Source organism: Somniosus microcephalus, chromosome 19 (genome assembly GCF_052327205.1).
Source record: "Somniosus microcephalus isolate GS21.2 chromosome 19, FLI_Smic_1.0, whole genome shotgun sequence".
NCBI lineage: Eukaryota > Metazoa > Chordata > Chondrichthyes > Squaliformes > Somniosidae > Somniosus > Somniosus microcephalus.
In genome coordinates this window covers 20,864,402-20,885,834 of record NC_141005.1, presented here as the reverse complement: position 1 = coordinate 20,885,834, position 21,433 = coordinate 20,864,402, and the positions used below count along the sequence as shown (strand labels likewise).

Sequence of the window (21,433 nt, the reverse complement as noted above, 5' to 3'; positions counted from 1 at the left end):
CAGTGTTTGAGGAGAATTACACGTGTGAACCTGGCGCCCACTGACAGATTGCCATTAAGACAGCACTTATCAACTATCGAGGGCAGCAAATTCCAGTGGATGGCCTTGAGTCTCAGTCACTTTTTTTTTGGTTGAGAAAGCCAAGGCCTACAGCGCAGGATTCCACTTAGGTTTAAAAGAGTAGGAGAGACACCGAAGTAGTGTACACTGTAAGAATGCAATGGGGCGAAACCATTATGTGGAGAAAGCATTTTTCGAGTCTGGAAGGAAAGTTCAGAGAAGCAATGACCAGAGTAGAATTAATCAAGTATTCTATCACTTGTGCAGCAGGTCAGGGCACCGTTGTGAAATGGGCACAAACTTGTTCCCTTTCCCATGCTACTATTTTCTCTTGTGTTAGGGAATGAATGATGGCCAAATTTGCAGGAGAAAATGGCCATTTCAAGTTCATTGAGGAGGAAGAAATGTTCAGTCATTTGGAGCGGGTGACTTTATTGGAATGTCACTTCCTCAAAGAATTCTAGGATCTTCCTCTTCAAAAACTATATTGATTGTCGTTTATTAGGTTTTTGTTTTGTAGATAATCTTCCCGTTTAATCCTGATAATTCCATTATTTTACATGGAAATTGAAAACCTAGGTCCAATTTACTCTTAAGCACATGTACAAAAAATGAATGTAAAATTAGATGCAAATATGTCAAATTTTGTCTGATAACGCTCCTGTGAAGCGCCTTGGGATGTTTTGCTATGTTAAAGGCGCTATATAAATACAAGCTGTTTATCGTGCAAGGTCATTGGAGTTTTAAATTCACTGGGGCCATTGGGGTTTAAATAAAATATTACGTGCTATGAATCACTTGAGGGTTGATTCTAACCTTAGTTTTGTGCTCTGCTCCCAAAAGCAACCTTGAGAACTTGGGTGCGTCTTTCTTCATGGCTTTTGGTATTGAATCCTGCTTGTTTAGGAATGATTTCATCTGATGTCACATCATGCCTTCATATTGCCAATAACAGATGTTTTACAATGGTAGTTCTTATCAATATTTGAGAATTGAATATGTACCATATTTTTGCTCCCCCCCCCCTTTACTGTTCTAGTTTGCTGTCTCCATTTTAACTATTGTGAAAATCTTTAAATAAAACGATTCTAACAACATTCCATGTTTGAGAGTTGTAGTAAATTGTTTCCAGACTAGCAGGAGGTGCAGTTCCAGGGGAAATTCAGCTTAAAATAAAATAGTCAAAAAGAACAGACTATTCATAGTAATGGCACAGCCTTAGTTGACTTGTGTCTCAAAGTGTATGAAAGGAGCAGTGTCTGGGAAGCAGGACTTCAGTTTTTTTCTCTTGCTCAAGTTCTGAGGTGAATGTGTGTTCTCTAAGTGCCTTCCTTGGGGTGTGGCTTCCTGGCTGGCCTACCCTCTGTTAATGCTGTTGGCTTGGTGACAGTGTTGGCTTGGTGACAGTGTATGTTTTTATGCTTTTTTGTTTATTTCATCCTCCCTCCTTCCACTGGGTTTGCTGAGGTGGCCCCTGATGAGGATGAGGGTGGACCCACTCGGAAGGCCATGCCAGCTTTTTACAGTCAGGGCATAATGACCTCGCTTGTGTTCCTTTCCTTTAGAGTAAAACATAAAGCCTCATGCAAACAGTACCGAACTCTGGATCCTACACAGAAATCCATTTCTTTAAAAAAAATTTTAGCTTTTATTGAATTTTCAGAAAATAATGAGACTATTTCAGGCATGGTATGACAACTATACAATAACTGATATTTGAGACCGTTGTGAGTCAATCTAGACAAGCCACTTTGAGCACAGAACTAGGGGGTACAGGTTTAAAATTAAGAAATGAGACTAGGGATTAGAAGAAGCTTTTCTCCCCACCCTCCCTATTGAGTAGGCTCTCAGAAAAAGCAATTGAGGCTGAGCCAATTAGCTCCTTCAAAAGGGAGCTGGATTGATATCTGCTGGGAATGAGATTGGAGGTTAGAGAGATAGGAATAGATTGAGATTATTTCAGTTGCGTGGATAGACTGGAGAAGCTGGGGTTGTTCTCCTTAGAGCAGAGAAGGTTGAGAGGAGATTTGATAGAGGTGTTCAAAATCATGAGGGGTCTGGACAGAGTAGATAGAGAGAAACTGTTTCCATTGGCAGAAGGGCCAAGAACCAGAGGACACAGATTTAAGGTGATTGACAAAAGAACCAAAGGCGACATGAGGAAAAACTTTTTATGCAGCGAGTGATTATGATCTGGAATGCACTGCCTGAAAGGGTGGTGGAGGCAGATTCAATCGTGGCTTTCAAAAGGGAGTTGGATAAGTACCTGAAGAGAGAAAATTTGTAGGGCTACGGGAAAAGGGCAGGGGAGTGGGACTAGCTCAAATGCTCTTGCAGAGAGCCGGCACGGGTTCGACGGGCCGAATGGCCTCCTTCTGCGCTGTAACCATTCGATGATTCTACGAGATCATCAAATACATCATGGGATGCCGCGCAGACTCGATGGGAATGAATGGCCTCTTTTTGTGTTGTACTATTCTATGATTCTATGTGATGGCGCCTGCACTGAAGGGTAGGAAGAATGTTGTCTGTGGAGGGCGGCTGGCCAGAGTTCAATCGTGGAGATCTAGGGATGGATGGATGGATGGTTGTTGGGAAGTTTCACCTGATTACCTTTGGAGATCAGGGATTATTTCAGCAGAACCTTCTCTCAGCAGATTAAATCGATTGGACCGAGTTCACAATAAGGGATATTGTACACATTCTGTGGAAGGAGTAAGGTTAAATGGCCTTTAGTTGTGCAATGTTTTCTTATGTTCTAAATCACAGAAGACCAACAAAAACAGCAATGTCTTGGGAGCACTATCACTTCTATATGTTTCCCTCCAAGTTACACAACATGTAGATTTGTTTGTGTGCTCCATAAGCCATCCCCTCCCAAATTCCAGGGCAAATCCCTCGTGGGTTCTTTCACTTTAGGTTTCTATAATAAGTAAGTTAACCATTCCTCTTATGACCATGAGAAGGGTTGGGGGATGGGGGGGTTAGAATTACTCCCCTCAGTGCGTTCACTCTGGATCACATCTTGTTTTAGATTTTGTCTTGGTAAAGCCCCATTGTGTGCACAATCTGGTAGAAATACTGCTCGCTCCTCCTTTGAAGCATTTTCCTAAAAGCCACAATTGCGGACATTCCACTTTGTTCTGTTTCCCATTAAAGGAGGTCTCATGATTAGACCCCTTGTAAAGATAAAGTCTCGCCATAAGAACTCAAGGCCTCGTCAAGCAACAAATCTGCTGGATCTTGCCGCATATATCACTCGTGTCTAGGCATCTGTGCAGTCGGTGTCCTCCAGCAAATGTTGCCACCTTTTTCCAAGTCCAAAACTGGATAACGGGCAGGATAGTGGCAGTTTAAGAGGTGGGATCACAGCTTAAGTTCTGGTATATGAAGATTAATTGAAAACCTTAATAGTAACCTTAAAATCGAACACATCCACATCTTGAGTGGAAAAATAAGTTGTCTTAATATTTTAACAATTCGAGTTTTCACAGCTGATGTTTTGAATCCAAGCTTCTGTACGGGGGCCTTGGCTGCTGGAAGAGCATAGAGTCATAACGGCACAGAAGGAGGCCATTCAGCCCATCGAGTCCATGCTGGCTCTCTGCAGAGCAATCCAGTCAGTCCCATTCCCCCGTTCTATCCCCGTAGCCCTGCAAGTTTGTTTCCCTCAAGTGCCTATCCAGTCTCCCCTTGAAAACATTGAGTGTCTCCGCTTCCACCACTTCCGTCGGCAGCGAATTCCAGGTCCTCACCACTCGCTGCGTAAAAACGATTTTCCTCACGTCCCCCCTGTATCTCTTGCCCACAATCTTAAATCTGTGTCCCCTAGTCCTTGTACCAATAACTAGTGGGAGCAGCCTTTCCCCGTCTAGCCTACCCAAACCCGTCATAATCTTGTACACCTCTATCAAATCACCCCACAACCTCCTTTGCTCTAATGAAAACAAATCCAGCTTCTCCAACCTGTCCTTGTAGCTAAGATCCCCCATCCCCGGAACCATCTCCTCTGCACCCTCTCGAGGACCATATCAGGAAATAGTGGGCATGCTCCCTACAATTGTCTTTCCATTCATTTTAATTAAGATGAATGGAAAATCATGGGGCATGCGTTCGTACTTGTCCTAAAAAGCACTCCTGACGGACGAGGCTCCTCGCTGGAAGCCACGCATTCATAATATCATCTCTTTAGTGCCTGGTTTACATTTTAGAACTTTCTGGACACCCTACTCAAAAATTGGACTGGTCCTCCTAAACCAAAGAGATGACAACCCCACACCGAACTCGGGTGTGTGTGTGTGTCGGGAAATGAAAGGTGGCCCGTGAACTTCGATCAAGGGGATTCTAAACCTCATTTTATGCCTTTACTGAGGCTTGAGACAGCAAAACTCAGAACCCCAGCCTCTCACTGTGGGGGGGGGGGGAGGGTCAAGTAAACTGAATCTCAAGTGCTCCTGATCTGATGAGATGGTTTCCCCGGTGATGATACATATGATGCTGACGTTTTAGACTTTGCCATTAATGAAAGATGTAAGCCACGCTAAGTTGTTCCAATATGGATCGTAGAATCGTACACCACAGATGGAGACCATTCAGTCAGCCCATCGTGCCTGTGCCTGCTCTTTGAAAGAGCTATCCAATTAGCCTCACTCTCCTGTTCCTTCTCCAAAGCCCTGCAAATTTTCCTATATCCAATTCCCTTTTGAAAGTTACTATTGACTGCTTCCACCGCCCTTTCAGGCAGTGCATTCCAGATCACAACAACTCGCTGCATAAAAAAAATTCTCCTTCTCTCCCCTCTGGTTCTTTTGCCGATTATTTTAAATCCGTGAGGGTTACTGACCCTCAGGGGTGATTTTCTCAATGGGGAGCTTTTGGAGGCGGGACTCCCACTTGTCGGGTTTCAGTCCCGCCTCCATCAACTTCTGGCCAACCCACGCTATTTTCCCTTGATTGACCTTGTTAAGCCCACCCAGCGGGCTCAGCAGGCCAATTAAGGGAAAGCCAGTTACAGAGCACGTCGACGTATGACGTTTCATCTGTCAACAATTTTTGACAGATGAATTGTCATCGTTTGACAGCTCTGTGCTGCACTATTCTATGGGGGAAAAATTCAGTATCGCCCCGTTTGGGGCGTGATTATCGGCCGTGCGCAAAGTTTAGCGCCTGCCACTAATTATCACCTCCAACTGCAAACTTGGCTTCTATCGCCCCTGGAGGTGATTGGAGCGCTAAATCAGGCGCTACACAGCTCTCTTAAGGCGCAAAGGCCGAGGAGCAAGGCGAAGCTCATGTGATGTCAGTCAGCAATGGAACACAGACACACTGGCGTCGGCCAGTTCTTAAAGGGGAGGGTCGATCTTGCTCTCCATCCACACCCTGCTCATTGCAGCCTTGAATCTCGGCCTGGAGAGACCTGTACATCAAATCTGCTGGAAAGAACAATGGAGAAGCCCAAGGAAAGAGCTCAGAGTGCAGCCCCCACAGTCTCATCTAAATCGATACAAGGAAGGGCAAATCAAAATGAACCTGCAAAGTGCTGCTCAGTATGCAAAACTCCTTCACACAGCGCTGAATCGCTCCAGAAGTCTTTCTCTCTCTCCCTCTCTCTCTCTCAGAATGCGTGGTGCAAAAATGTCACCAACAAAAAAAGGCAGGAAGCGGTCGCCTTTAAATAGCGCTCCCCCACTCCCTTCCTGACTGCAAAACGCTCCCCTCAACCTATCGTTGCTAGCGGCAGGTGGTAAGGCAGGGGGCGCCACTCAATATCTGGTCTGGGGCGCTACCGGGGCGTTGCACACTCGACTGAAGTCATGATCTGCCGGCGCAGGAGATCGTGGCGGTAGTGTTGAGCGCCGCCACAAAATGTCCAGTTAATTTCGTGAGCGGCGCAAACATCGCCGCGCCCGGGCGCTAGTTGCTTTGTGCCCCATTAGCGCCCTCTTAAGGCGCTAACGATGGCGCAAACAACTGAATTTCCCCCCCCCCCCCATGTCTTTGTCTTTAAAACTGCTGTTATATGGGGTTTAACGGGGTGCCATGGCCAACGGCTCCTGAAATGTAGGCCTTGTGCAGCTGGCTTTAATCCCAAAAGAAACTTCCCAGTTTTACAAAAGCCAGCTACTGGGAAGACCAGTTTTTCTTTTAAAAGGAGGCTTCCCAGCGGTTAACCTTGTGAGTTTATGTTGGAGATGCCTCCAGGTACAGGAGACCAGGCACCCCATCGACCCATGACATCCTGTTGCTGCTCCTGGGGTGTCTCCATGTGCTTCCCTTCCATGGTAGTAAAAAAGCGTTTATTAAAGCTGAAAATTGGATGGCACTTTGAGACTTTGCCGATACTGCACGGTTTCCACCAGGTTTAACCTGCAAATGTACATTGGCCATAATCATTTTTATTATTAGACCCTTGGCAGGAACTGATACTACAAAGAGAAAGAGATCCCAGCAGCAGCAAGAGTAGCAAAGACCTCTCCTGCTGAGAGGGGTGGAATACCTCACCCAGAGCTCTGTGTTTGTGTGCACGTGCGTGTGATGGAGAGATGCGGGTGTGGTGTGACGTGTGTGTTGTGTCACAAGATAATTATGGATGAGCAAGGTCATTTGACCTATCTAAATTCATCCATTCAGAAATATCCTGACGTCTCACTATTGCAGCATCCAGTTGTTTCTTCAATGATTCCATGGTTTCCACTTCCATTACTCGAACTGGAGGTTTATTCCATGTATTGATCGCTCTTTGTGTGAAGGACAATTTCCTGTTGTTAGCACTTTGTGTTATGTGACAAGATACGTACACACATTTTTTGTGTGTGTGAGAATGAGAGAATGGCCGATTGCCCTTTTGGTATATTGTAGCTTATAAAGTTTGCATTGTCTAGGTGCATGGGTGTGATGGATTTGGGGGGTGTTCATAATTTTTTTTAAAGCCGTTCCCTGATATTAAGGGGGAATTCAGCTCGTGTTCACTATGGTAAATGTCATATTGCTTTTGGTACTCTCAACAACTGCTCTTAAGATCTGTCTCTTAGCAACTGCTTCCTGCCCTATTATCCTAATCAGAGATGTAGTATTAGCTTAATGAGGTAAATAATGGATTGTTAATTTGATATCTGGCACAGAGCCACAGATCAGAGTAGATTGAAGCCAATGAGTGGTGTGAGGTTCTATAATTAACTCTAAATAATTAACACACTTCCCTCCGGCGTCCTCATGTCTGGTGTTGTCTTCTATGTTAGATTTTAGGTCACTATATGCACGGGTGCATTGAATAAAACAAATTGCGATGCAGCATGGTGATATACCTATCAATTCATCCAATGAAAAGCGACGAGTTAAGACAGTAACTATAGGTTTTTATTGGCTAAATAACAGAGCCCACCCTCGTGGGTGATCGGATCCAACAAGGAGGAATACCAGCCAGTCGACCACCTTTATACCTGGGCAAGTAGGTGGAGCCATGGGCGGAGTCAGCAGTGGTCAGCCCAGGTATAACAGCGTGACAAGAGGCGACCTCGTGTAGTGATACAACAGTGTAAACAGTGATAACCATAGTGTAACGATATAACAGTGATAACCATAGTGTAACGATAGTGAACGATAAAAGTGGTTTACCACATTCACCCCTTGTTTAGATTTGAGTCCGGCGGGGTGAAGTGTACTACCAGTTCGGGTATGTCAGTCTGTCCGGAGGCCTCGTAAGCCTTTCCGATCGTCGCAGCAGCGGCGGCGGTGATGCAGTATCCGATGTTAATGCTGGTGTCTGCGTGGTCGGCGAAGGCTCGTGGGGTTCCGGCATGCCGTCTACCTGGGCTGGATTTGGGGGGGTGGTGGGGGGTAACGGTGGTGTCTCAGGGATGCCCGAGGGTGCGAGGTCTCGTAAGGAGACTGTGTCCTCCCGCCCGTCTGGGTATGCCACATAGGCGTACTGGGGGTTGGCGTGCAGGAGGTCCACCCTCTCGACCAGGGGGTCCGTTTTATGGGCCCTCGCGTGCTTTCGCAGCAAGACGGGCCCCGGAGAGGTCAGCCAAGTTGGTAGCGTGGTTCCCGTAGTCGACTTCCTGGGGAAAACAAATATTCGTTCATGGGGGGTGGCGTTAATGGCAGTGCAAAGCAGTGACCGGATGGAATGCAGCGCTGCCGGGAGGACTTCCTGCCAGCGAGAGGTTGGGAGGCCCTTGGACTTTAAGGCTAAGAGAACGGCCTTCCAGACAGTCGCGTTCTCTCTTTCCACCTGGCCGTTCCCTCGGGGGTTGTAGCTGGTGGTCCTGCTTGCAGCAATACCTCTCGCTAGTAGGAACTGGCGAAGTTCCTCGCTCATGAAGGAGGCGCCCCGGTCGCTATGTATATAGTTCGGGAACCCGAACACGGCGAAGAGGTCGTTCAGGCATTTGATGACCGTGGTACTGGTCATGTCTGGGCAGGGGAAGGCAAAGGGGAAATGGGAGTACTCATCAATGATGTTGAGGAAGTACACATTACGGTCAGAGGACGGGAGGGGCCTCTTAAAATCGATGCTCAAGCGCTCGAAGGGGCGGGTGGCCTTGATCAGGCTTGCTCTGTCCGGCCTAAAGAAATGCGGTTTGCATTCGGCACAGGTTTGGCAGTTCCTGGTCATGGTCCTGACCTCCTTGATGGAGTAGGGCAGGTTGCGGGCCTTAATGAAGTGGTAAAGTCTGGTGACTCCGGGGTGGCAGAGGTCGTTGTGGAGGGTCTGCAGTCTATCAATTTGCGCGTTGGCGCATGTACTTCGTGATAGAGCATCTGGGGGTTCGTTCAGTTTACCAGGCCGGTACAAGATCTCATAATCATAGGTGGAGAGCTCGATTCTCCACCTCAAGATCTTGTCGTTCTTGATTTTGCCCCTCAGCTTGTTATTAAACATAAAAGCGACCGAACGCTGGTCAGTGAGGAGGGTAAATCATTTGCCTGCCAGGTAATGCCTCCAGCGTCGTACAGCCTCCACGATCGCCTGGGCCTCCTTCTCGACCGAGGAGTGTCGGATCTCAGGGCCCTGGAGGGTCCTTGAGAAGAAGGCCACCGGTCTCCCCTCCTGGTTAAGGGTTGCGGCTAGGGCGAAGTCGGATGCATCGCTCTCCACTTGGAAAGGGATAGACTCATCCACCGCGTGCATTGTGGCCTTAGCAATGTCTCCCTTAATGAGGGAGAAGGCTGCGCACGCTTCTGCCGTCAGGGGGAAGGAGGCGGACTTCATGAGGGCTCTGGCTTTGTCCGCATAATTCGGCACCCATTGGGCATAGTAGGTGAAGAGCCCCAGGGTCCTCTTCAGCGCCTTTGGACAGTGGGGGAGGGGAAGCTCCATGAGGGGGCGCATTCTTTCGGGGTCGGGGCCGATGACTCCGTTCTCTACTACGCAGCCGAGGATGGCAAGGCGCGAGGTGTTAAACACACATTTCTCCTTATTGTAGGTGAGGTTCAGCCGTTGGGCCTTACGGAGGAATCTCTCCAGATTAACATCATGGTCCTGCCGGTCGTGGCCGCAGATGGTGACGTTATCTAGATAGGGGAACGTGGCTTGCAGCCCGTTCTGGTCAACCATCCGGTCCATCTCCCTTTGGAAGACCGAAACCCCGTTGGTGACGCCGAAGGGAACCCTAAGGAAGTGGTAGAGGCGGCATACTGGCGGTCCTCAGGGTGGATAGGGAGTTGGTGGTAGGCCGACTTAAGGTCGATGGTAGAGAATACTCGGTACTGTGCAATCTGATTGACCATATCAGATATGCGGGGAAGGGGGTATGCGTCTAGCTGGGTGTACCTGTTTATGGTTTGGCTGTAGTCGATGACTAGGCGGTTTTTATTGCCGGTCTTAACGACTACGACCTGGGCACGCCAGGGGCTGTTGCTCCTCTCGATGATGCCCTCTTTCAGGAGACGCTGCACCTCAGAGCTAATAAAAGCTCTGTCCCCGGCGCTGTACCGCCTGCTCTTGGTAGCGACGGGTTTACAGTCGCGGGTGAGGTTGGCGAACAGGGAGGGGGGCGGAACCCTGAAGGTGGATAGGCCACAGGTGGTACGCGGTGGGCGGTTTAAAGGCTGTTGGTTGTCGACTGTGAGTGGGGGGAGGGGTCCACCGTATGCCAAAGTGATACTTTGAAGGTGGGATTGGAAATCCAGCCCTAGTAGGACGGCAGCGCAGAGTTGGGGCAGGACGAGAAGTTAAAAAATTTTATACTCCGTGCCCCTAACCGACAGGGTCACAACACAGTATCCGCTGATGTCTGTTGAATGGGACCTCGACGCCATCGAGATCCGGTTGCGTGTTGGCTGGACAGTGAGGGAGTAGTGGCTCACCGTGTCTGGATGGATGAAACTCTCCGTGCTTCGGCTGTCGAACAGGCAGGTCGTGGCGTGGCCATTTACTTTGATGTCCATCATGGACTTGGACAGGTGATGCGGGCGAGCTTGGTCCAGTGTGACGGAGGCTAGTGTATGGCTGAGCGAGCTGCTGTAGTCTGCGGGTGAGGCTGTGGTCGGGTCTGGAGACAAGGTGGCGGTCGAGTGTGGTGAACAAAATGGCGCCGCCCACAACGTTGCATAAAATGGCGGAGAAGATGGCCGCCCCCACAACTCACATGAGGCACTGCCGGTGTCGGTGGCCTTGATCAAAGATGGCCACCCCCACGACTCACATGAGGGGATACTGGCATCTGTGGCCTTGATGAAAGATGGCCGCCCCCCACAACTCGCATGAGGCACTGCTGGCGTCTGTGGCTTTCCCCCTGCAGGCCTTCGCGAAGTGGCCTTTCTTGTGGCAGTCGGAGCAGGTCGCGTTTCTTGCAGGGCAGCGCGCCCTCGGGTGTTTCGCCTGGCCACAGAAAAAGCAGCCGGCGGCCCGATCGCGGGGCTCCGATGTCGCAGCCGGTACCGGGGGTGGCGGTCCCGATCGGGTCCGGGACGCCGACGCTGAGGTAGGTCCCAGAGGCGGCGGTGCGAGGGGTGTTGCGGTCGGGGTCGGGCCCGAGTCCCAGGGTCGCGCAGCACAGTACCTGGAATACGCCTCGAGGTCCCGATGGGCCACTTCCAGAGAGCGAGCGAGGGCTGCAGCTGTGTTCAGGTCGAGGTCCTTTGATTCGAGCAGTCTTTGCCGTGAGTAGTCGGACCGAAGGCCTTTCACGAAGGCATCGCGGATATTCTCTTCAGTATTTTCTGCAGCCGTTACAGCTTTAAAGTCACAGTCCCTCCCGAGTGTTTGTAGCGCCCGTAAAAATTCATCTACAGACTCTCCTGGCTGTTGCGGGCGGGATCTTAGGAGATGTCTGGCATACATAGAATTTACCGGGCTCCGGTACTGCTCTTTCAGCAGGTTGAGGGCGGCCTCGTATGTAGTAAGGTCCTGGATGAGTGCAAATACTTTAGGGCTCACTTGGGCGGTCAGAACTCTTAGTTTGGATCTCTGAGGCACGCCGGATTCTCCCAGGTAGGATTCGAAACAGCTCAGCCAGTGTTTGAAGTCGAGGGCTGAGTTTGCTGCCTGTGGGTTTAGATCCAGGTACGGCGGTCGGAGGGCTCGCAGCCAGGCCGGCTGTTGTAGCTGGGCGTCTGACTGGTCATTTGGCTGCTCCGTTAAAGACATTTCAAAATTTAGCCAATAAAATTGATATACCTATCAATTCATCCAATGAAAAGCGACGAGTTAAGACAGTAACTATAGGTTTTTATTGGCTAAATAACAGAGCCCACCCTCGTGGGTGATCGGATCCAACAAGGAGGAATACCAGCCAGTCGACCACCTTTATACCTGGGCAAGTAGGTGGAGCCATGGGCGGAGTCAGCAGTGGTCAGCCCAGGTATAACAGCGTGACAAGAGGCGACCTCGTGTAGTGATACAACAGTGTAAACAGTGATAACCATAGTGTAACGATATAACAGTGATAAGCATAGTGTAACGATAGTGAACGATAAAAGTGGTTTACCACACATGGCAGTTGGCGTGGCCGGCCTCCCACATTCCACCCTACGTAAACTTGAGGTCATCCAAAGCTCAGCTGCCCATGTCCTAACTCGCACCAAGTCCCGTTCACCCATCTCCCCTGTGCTCGCTCACCTACACTGGCTCTTGGTTGAGCAATGCCTCGATTTTAAAATTCTCACCCTTGTTTTCAAATCCCTCCATGGCCTCGACCCCTCCCTATCTCTAACCTCCTCCAGTCCCACAACCCCCCCCCCCACCGAGATATCTGCGCTCCTCTAATTCTGGCCTCTTGAGCATCCCTGATTTTAATTGCTCACCATTGGCGGCCGTGCCTTCATCTGCCAAGGTCCTAAGCTCTGGAATTCCCTTCCTAAACCTCTCCGCCTCTCTACCTCTCTTTCCTCCTTTAAGATGCTCCTTAAAACCTGCCTCTGTGACCAAGCTTTTGGTCACCTGCCCTAATTTCTCCTTATGTGGCTCGGTGTCAAATTTTGTTTTATAACGCTCCTGTGAAGCACCTTGGGATGTTTTACTATGTTAAAGGTGCTAAATAAATACAAGTTGTTGTTGTGTCATTGCACAGTACTGTGACCCCAGAGGAGCACATGTTTGATCCTTCACTCCACTGCCTGCCTGAGTGACATTGCTGTGCAGAATCTGGTGCTTCTACATGGAGGGAGCCGATCTGCTGTTATGTGCCATATATTCGATGTCTGAAGAGTAACATTAGGGTAGGCTTGAGAACAAGTCACCCACCCACTGCAGGAGAAAATGGAAGGGAAACAAAGACAAAAAGGATATTTTTTTTTGCCTGTGCGGATCTCACGTGTCCGCCTGGATTTTCCCTGTGACTGCTGCCTGTTTTCCTCCCTCGAAATCTAAAATGGCCTTCTGAATTATCCTCCTCATTGTCCGCCCTGTATGTCTCCACTTATTTCCCACCTCTCCTGCCGAAACTCTGGCTCGTGGGAAGAAAGCCTGACCATGGATTTGCATGGGCCGGGATTCTGCCAGTTACGCAGGGATCATGCCCGTCGGTGCCCTCCAGCATTGACCCCGCCAGAGTCTGCAGGGTCAGAGGGGAAGCGGGAACCGCCAGCATAGGGAGTCCCCGGCCCAACCCCCAACGATGCGATGGACCATGTTTGGCGTGAACAATGAATCTTCCCCAGACAAGACCGCCCACCCCCCAGAAACTCTCAATGTTGTCCAGGACCTGCTGTATCCATCTCCAGAACCTCCCCCCTGAAGTCAAGGTGGGAGTGCACTGGAAGACCTGCAAAAATTAAAGGCCCCTATATTGGAGAGGCTTTTATAGTCCTTTGGTAGTGGAAGCCAAGCGTTAGGAAAGATGAAGACCTTTAAGACGTTCTTTTAGCCTCTGCTGATCACAGATTTCTTGAGACAAGGTGGGAGGCTGTTCAGTCTTCCTCAGACGATGGCCTGCCCCTTTAAGCACCCGCAGCGAGTGAAGCAGCTGAGCTGGACTGCGAATCAGAAGTACTATTAGCTCTGGATACATACAGTACCCAGCCCCAGTAAAATGGGGGGGAGTCACAGTGGGGTCAGACTTGGCGGCTGGATGTCCCGCCCGGCTCCAGTGATGGTGGGAACCCTGATGGTGAGGCTATAGAATCAGGAGCATGCAACAGGCCACCTCCAATTCACCTTTCCAGCCATATTCTAAGAGATGGAGGCAGCTTGGGACGACCAAACAGAAATACAGGAACAAAAATAAATAAATGAGTTTTTAGTTGTATGAAAAATTAGGGAGAATTCTTTAAGCCGGAGTGAGGAGGCGCCTCTGTAACATTGCTAGGATCTATGTGATTATTTTACTTACATATTTCTATATCATAAACATTTCTCTGGAGCTCCATCCCATAATCCTTGCCAGGAAATATTGCTCTTGGATCCGGGTTGTGCTTGTATAAGGAGAGCTGTAGGGAGTGGGTCATTGACTGGGATCCCAGGAATAGATCAGAATTATTCCTGGATAAGGATGCATTTATCAAGGCTCAGCTGGAATGCATTTAGTTTGATTTTTAATCTCCTAAATTTTCTCAATTCTAACATCTAACCATGAAGGCTCTTCACCACCCTCACTCTGGGCAGGATTAATTTGCGGACCCCACTCTGTGAATTTCAGATAATAGTGACCGTTCCCTTTTTCAGCCAATAAGCACAGCTCTTTGAGTTCCCCCCCACTGCCACCCCCCCACCCCCAAAGGCAACGATGCACACTGAACGACAGTAACATGACCACAGACCGACCTCCCGTCCTTGGCCAAGTGATCATTCCTCAGGTGTGGACCCAGACACTGAGGGCTGGATTTTATGAATGGAGGCGTGTTGGAGGCGGGACTGCTGCTTGCCGGGTTTCAGTCCCGCCTCCATCAGCTTCTAGCCAACCAATGGGATTTCCCCCTGATTGACCTTGTTAAGCCCACCCGGCGGGCTCAGCAGGCCAATTGGGGGGAAGTCACTGACAGATCACGTCAACGTATGACGGGTCACCTGTCAAGAATTTTTGAAAGAAGAAATGTCATCGTTTGACAGCTCTGTGAAGTTGTCAAACACTGACATTCAGTGTAGTTTGATGAGCCCTTGTGTTCAGGACTCATCAAACCTTTCTACTTTGCAGAAATCAGCTGGCTGTTGTATCGGAGGATGCAACAGCCAGCCTGTGATGTCTACAATGGAGATGTCGGGGACTCCGGCTCCACAGCGGCTGAAGGCTGTAGGTAGAAACAAAGGTAAGTTAACATTTTCTAACACTTTATACTCACCTCACATACTTACCACTCCACACTTGCACCCATCACTCACCTCTACATCGCATTTTCAGACCCCTCCGACCCCCGCAGACCTCCTATTCACCTCCGACACTCCAGCGGAATTCCCCCAGGACTTCAGGATGAAAAATTGGGATAATCCTATTTTCTGCCTGTTAACTACCTGTTAACAGGCAATTAATAGGCTTTAATCCCTTCCCGCCTCCAAGGAGACAGGACCTGGGGCAGGATGGCTTCCCGCCTCCTGGCAAGAGGGCACGGAGGCGGGTTGGGGGCGGGTTTGCCTCCAGCCCCCAAATTCTGCCACTATCCCGGCAGTCTCGCCTCCATACCCGCCTCCTCGGGGCTGGTAAAATCCAGCCCTTGAGTGTTCGTAGGCTGTTTGACTGGTGGACAACTGGGGGATGAAATTCCTCGGGGTTTTGCTGGTCTCTCAGTGATAGCGCTGCGTCTCTGCTGTTTCCAAGAGTTTCTGGTCTGCCGTTACCAGGCAACAGTCGTCAACGGGGTGGAGCGTGGGGCGGGGGCTCTCTGTGCCAATACATGTAGGTCCCACTGGTGGAGTCCAGACCAAGTAAGCAGCCTGTACTGCCAAAAAAGTGGCCCTATTCTTTACATGGGGTGGGGGTGGGAAAGGAGGACATGCTGGGGGGCATGGGCAAACTCCTCTATGGTGGGTGGGAGGTTCCAGCTGCGTGGGCCTGAGACGCACACGTAGTGACGCTTGCACCTGCCACATGTAAACATAAAGCCCTCCTGCTGATGCTGCAAGCACTGGTGCGATCAGCACTGGAGGGCGGGTGACCAGCAGAATGGCAACCTAATGGTTTTCAACCCCTGATGTCACTTTCCAGCTGGACCCATTGGAGAGTCTGAAGTCTGATCTTCCTCATGAGAGGCTATGAGAATGGATGCTGTGGAAAATGGACTTCTAGTTGGGAAGAATAAAGTGAACTTTTCTCTGGCATCTAATCCATGTTGTACCTGACCTGGGACTGGCCAAAATGGAAAAGCCTTTGATTCACCAGTACTGAAGTTGTCAGACCCCCCCCCCCGCCAAAATCGTCAGACCCCCCCCAAAATCATCAGACCCCCCCAAAAATCATCAGACACCCCCAAAATCATCAGGACCCCCGCAAAATCATCAGGACCCCCGCAAAATCATCAGACCCCCCCAAAAATCATCAGACCCCCCCAAAAATCATCAGACACCCCCAAAATCATCAGGACCCCCGCAAAATCATCAGACCCCCCCAAAAATCATCAGGACCCCCCCTAAGAATTATCAGATACTCCCCAAAAAATCCTATTTTCCTGTGTATCTGGCCACCCATTAACCGTCCTGTCCTTTATCTCCTCAGGTGAACTACCCCTCTCTCTGGCTGCCTGCACAAACCAGCCTGACATCGTTAACTACCTCACTGAGAACCCAGATAAAATCGCGGACCTACGGAGGCAGGATTCACGGGGAAACACCGTGCTCCATGCTTTGGTCGCCATCGCTGATAACACCAGGGAGAATACCAAGTTTTTGACTAAAATGTACGACTTGTTCCTCATCAAGTGTGCCAAGACGTACCCAGACTGCAGCCTGGAGTCCATTTTAAACAATGATGGGCTGTCGCCACTCAAGATGGCAGCAAAGCTCGGCAAGATCGGGGTAAATGAATCGATTCTTCCTTAAGGCGGTTGTTTAAGATTATCTCTCTCGTGTGAGTGACATTTTCTCCAAGTATCTTTCTGAAGCCAAGGGTTGGGGGGGGAGAAGAGAATGATTTGCGCTGGGAAGGCAGTACTTCAATCCAACTTTACAATTGTGTAACAGACTATAGAAAGGACCCAACCTGTCTGAATGATCTAAATAAAAGTGCGGGTGGAGCATTGGGCTTGCACACTGACCTTCTAGGAGGTCTTTGCGGTATAATGTGCAGGCAGGTGCATCTCAGCTAAGCAGTGCCCCGATCCCCTTTTTATTTTTTGGTTGGATGAGCACGAGTCTATTCGGGCACATCGCTTCAAGTGTGTCTGCGCCGTGGCACAGTGGTAGCATTCTTGCCTCTGAGTCAGAAAGTTGTGGGTTCAGGGCCCCACTCCAGTGCCGTCTTTCGGATGAGATGTTAAGCCAAGGCCCCGTCTGCCCTCTCGGGTGGATGCAAAAGATCCTGTGACACTATTCAAAGAGCAGGGGAGTTCTCCCTGGTGTACTGTCTAATATTTATCCCTCAACTAGCATCATTGTCACAATGCTGTTTGCGGGAGCTTGCTGTGCGCAAATTGGCTGCTGTGTTTCCTACATTATAACCATGACTACACTTCAACAGTACTTCATTGGGTGTAAAGCGCTTTGGGACATCCTGAGGTTGTGAAAGACGCTAAATAAATGCAAGTCTTTCTTAGTACACTTTACACTACAACACAAACTTTTTCAACTCTTTCGGACTTTTACATCTAATTGTTATTAAATCTACAGTGTTTAATGACCCGGCCTGCTTTTTCCGCTAGGTTTTTCAGCACATTATCAGGAGGGAGATAAAGGATGAAAGCGCTCGCCACCTTTCCCGCAAATTTCGAGACTGGGCATACGGGCCAGTGTACTCCTCGCTTTATGATCTCTCGGCGATAGACACATGCGGGGAGGAGGTGTCGCTCCTGGAGATCCTGGTCTACAATGGAAAGATGGAGGTAGCTGAGTCTTTTAAGAGAGAACAAAACTCATGACAATTTTCCTCCCCCTTCTCCTGTAGGTTACTAACTTCTCACTGGGGCACAGTTCCATGTGTGCTCAGCGTCCTCCAGTACCTCCCCAAAGGTTTTGCCATTATTCATGTGTGAGCCTTCACAAGTGAGTGTCCGTGAGCTATTCCACTGTGGAGGCATCACACCAAATAACATTTTCTCACCCAGATTTCACGCAGTCAAATCTCCACCAGTAGTCACTGCATAGCAATTGAGAGTGGGATCCGCGGCCAATTTACTTTGCTAAACCAGGTGCATTGAGGCCGACTGTTGTTCTTCTATTATCACTCTGGCAGGAAACCGCTCTCGAATTGAACCTGGACCATTCCTGATCGGCATGGCTCAGCTACTCACTGGGTGAGCTCACCGAGCCGTCACAGGAGCCCAGTAATTACAGGCAGGGAGGTTTTGATGCAAAAAGAAAATCATAATTGTAGGATTTGCTGGGGCTTCTATTGCCTTGCAGCACAAAGCAGCCCATAATTACCGCAAAGTGGTACTAATTTGACAGTCTGAACTCCGAGAGGATGGCTGGTGTCAGAAATTAAAATCTAACATTGGTGCAGTTAGTAGATTCACGTAAGTTTAAGGGTTAATGCATATTGTTGGGACAGTGTAGAACTTTGCTTCGCATTTTCATTGTCAGAGGTGCCGTCTTTCGGTTGAGACGTTAAACCGAGGCCCCGTCTGCCCCCTCAGGTGGATGTAAAAGATGCCATGACATTATTTCGAAAAAGAGCACAGGAGTTCTCCCCGGTGTCCTGGGCCAATATTTATCCCTCAATCAACATCACTAAAAAACAGATGATCTGGTCATTATCACATTGCTGTTTGTGGGAGCTTGCTGTGCGCAAATTGGCTGCCGTGTTTCCCACATTACAACAGTGACTACACTTCAAAAGTACTTCATTGGCTGTAAAGCTCTTTGGGACGTCCTGATGTTGTGAAAGGCGCTATATAAATGCAAGTTCTTTCCTTAAACAAGCTGTACCCAACCTGGGACCGCTTGATGCTAACACTGGAGCCAAAGTTTGGGAAAGTGTTCTATTCTTCAAGGAAACAAACAAACGTTGGTAGAGAAGCAGGATTTTTGATTCTGCTGTCTTCCCGCCTCTCACACGCTCCAGAATACGGCTCTCGGTCTCTTGGCATGAGTACGTTTGCAAACCCTGTGCGAGTCCTACCATTGGTGGGGCAGTTGCTGTACTTGGCTTTTTGTTTCCGGCAGTCTCGCTCTGTGGCACCAACATCCCTCAGCTTGGTGAGGTCAAAAAACTCCACCGCGCAAAGGAATCGTGCAACCGCCCCTTTCCCCCCCCCCCCCCCCGTAGCAGCACATTTCCATGGGCGACATTGTCACAGGGAGGTGTCGTGCAACCAGCAATAGCTTCCCCGGCTCAGTCCCAGTACACCTCCTAGAGGCAGTCTCGACAGTGGAGGTATTAAAGAGCAGCAGAACAGAGCTTTAGAAAAACTGGTTCCGAAAATACCCAACTTGAATGACGATTTTATAAAAATCACGACTAAGAATGTACTTGTGAGTTTTATGTTCCGTTTAATGAAGAATGTCGTATCCCAACTTAGTGCCCGTCCCTTGGCAATGGCACTCCTTTTACACCGCTGGGTGAATATTCCACCTGCGCGCTTCTGGTGCAGAGCCTCACCCACCGGGACACATATTGGGCAATCATGCCTGGACGGCCCGTGAGTTTCTGTGTGGCCGGTTTCCCGATGTGTGTTCTGCGGAGGCAGGAGAGGATCCTTGCTGGGAGCACGCAGTCGGAATATTTTCCCAATTATGGATGGGTGGAACATCGTGGGTCGAATCTGCGATGCGGGCTCCCAGAGGGCAGGGCGCTGCACTGACAGCACGCGAGCAGAACATTTACCTCCCCGATTGGCACCGAGGTTAGATCAGCAGCTGGGGACACATCGAGAAAGCAACGTTCAATGATATGGTGGTCTGAATAAGTTCTGTTCATATAAAGGGGTGCTGTCTTCATGAAAGTGTGTAAATCAGATCAAAATGTATTATTAGTTCATTACCACGTGATATCATTATGATGAGAATAACTTATAGTGCTTCTGCTTTCCTCTCTCCATCAACAGAGCTTGTTGGTGAAGATTTTAGTAAGCTCTGGAATTCCCTCCCTAAACCTCTCTGCCTCTCCTCCTGTAGACACTCCTTAAAACCTACCTCTTTGACCAAGCTTTTGGTCACCTGCCCTAATATTATGTGGCTCAGTGTCAAATGTTGTTTGATAACGCTCATTGTGAAGAGCCATGGGATGTTTTACTATGTTAAAGGCGCTCTAGAAATACAAGCTGTTGTTGTCTTGACTGACTTTGTTTTCTAGAATCGGTATGAAATGTTAGCTGTGGAACCCATCAATGAACTATTTCGTGACAAGTGGAAGAAGTTTGCAGCTGTGTCCTTCTACCTCAGTGTTATCTCCTATATCACGGCCATGGTCATATTTACACTCATTGCTTACTACAGACCATCAGAAGGCAAAGTAAGTGCGAGCTGGAGCCAGTGTGACCCATCTGTTCTTTCAATAACGTCTTTTTTTCCCTGTGTCTTTTTACCTTGGATCTGGAATGCACTGCCTGAAAGGGTGGTGGAAGCAGATTCAAAAAGGAATTGGATATACGCTGATAAAGGAAAAATTGCAGAGCTATGGGGAAGGAGCAGGGGGAATGGGACTAATTGGAGAGCTCTTTCAAAGAGCCGGCACAGCCACGATGGGCTGAATGGCCTCCTTCTGTGCTCTATGATCTGCCTGGATTCTAGTCCCTGCACCCAAGAGGACAGGGACAGCAGTTTACTCCCGGTCTGAGGGTTGACTGGCGCTAACAGGCACAAGGTCCCATCCGGGCAGGATATCTCCATCTGGTTTTTCCTCTCCCCTTATCGGGCGACTTTGCAGCTTTCACCTGGCATTTTCCCGTCTGCCGCTGCCCAGACCGGGAAGTGAGCAGAGTGGAGGATTGAACTTGTGACCTTACTGCTCCATGGTATTAAAGGGCCGACTCTCTGCTCCAGGTTAAGCCGAGATTTTTCCGCCTGGCTGTTGGCACAAAGTGCGCTGACTGCCTGCAATTCCATGCCGTCACCTTATCTGAATAATTATTCATAGCTGCCTGTGTAGCTTTGCCCCAATACATCAGCTGGCCCGATGGAGGGGATGTGCAAAATCAGGCCAGCAGCTCAAATTTAAAGGGATGTGCAGACTTAAAAGTAATACAGGACAAATATAGTTTCAGCTTTGATAAAGGTTCAAGATAAATGTTAAAACTTTGGGTTAATACTCCAGTACTAACAGCTGTATGTGGCACCGCATTTACCTTTATATTACAGCAGAAATGCTGCGGTGTCAGATATGCCTCCCCACAAGGGGCTTTCCACAGGCAGGCAGAGAGAAGATCAGAGGGAAGGGCCACCCTGGGATGATTAGGCCCATCCCCTGTGTCTGGTTACACACCACTGGCCAAGGCTGCATGGCCATCCCATTGGCTGTCGATGGTGGGCAGAATGGAGACACCAGATAAAGGGGGGAAAGAAAATAGCACTCAGTTCTTGCCTTGCGCTTTAACTACCTCTCGGTCTCCTGTTTCAGGCCCGAGCCCGGCTCGATCACTTGCTCAATGATTTTCTTTTTCAACTCTCTTCCAGCCTCCTTACCCGTACAAAACAACGGGCGACTACCTGCGAATGGCTGGAGAAATTATCACTGTCGTCACCGCCATCTTCTTTTTCTTCACAAACGTAAGCGGAGAAAAATGATTTGCAAACAATTCAGTAGCGTTACAGGGCTGAGCTAAACTCAGTGGGCAAGGACCGTGAACTAGGGATTTTGGTCTGCTAAACAATGTTGTTGTTACGCTTTGATAGGAAGGTTTTAACATC

At 49.1% G+C, this 21,433-nt stretch overlaps 1 protein-coding gene across 1 annotated transcript in view; it reads left to right on the top strand.

The window, feature by feature from the left end:
• trpv4 (transient receptor potential cation channel, subfamily V, member 4) overlaps window positions 1-21,433 on the top strand; it is a 109,700-nt gene that overhangs the window by 70,589 nt on the left and 17,678 nt on the right. Inside the window, exons 6-9 of the mRNA XM_085961326.1 lie at window positions 16,149-16,447; window positions 17,290-17,469; window positions 19,881-20,039; window positions 21,200-21,292. Coding sequence (XP_085817452.1) covers window positions 16,149-16,447; window positions 17,290-17,469; window positions 19,881-20,039; window positions 21,200-21,292 — 731 coding nt within the window. The remainder of the gene's footprint in view (window positions 1-16,148; window positions 16,448-17,289; window positions 17,470-19,880; window positions 20,040-21,199; window positions 21,293-21,433) is intronic.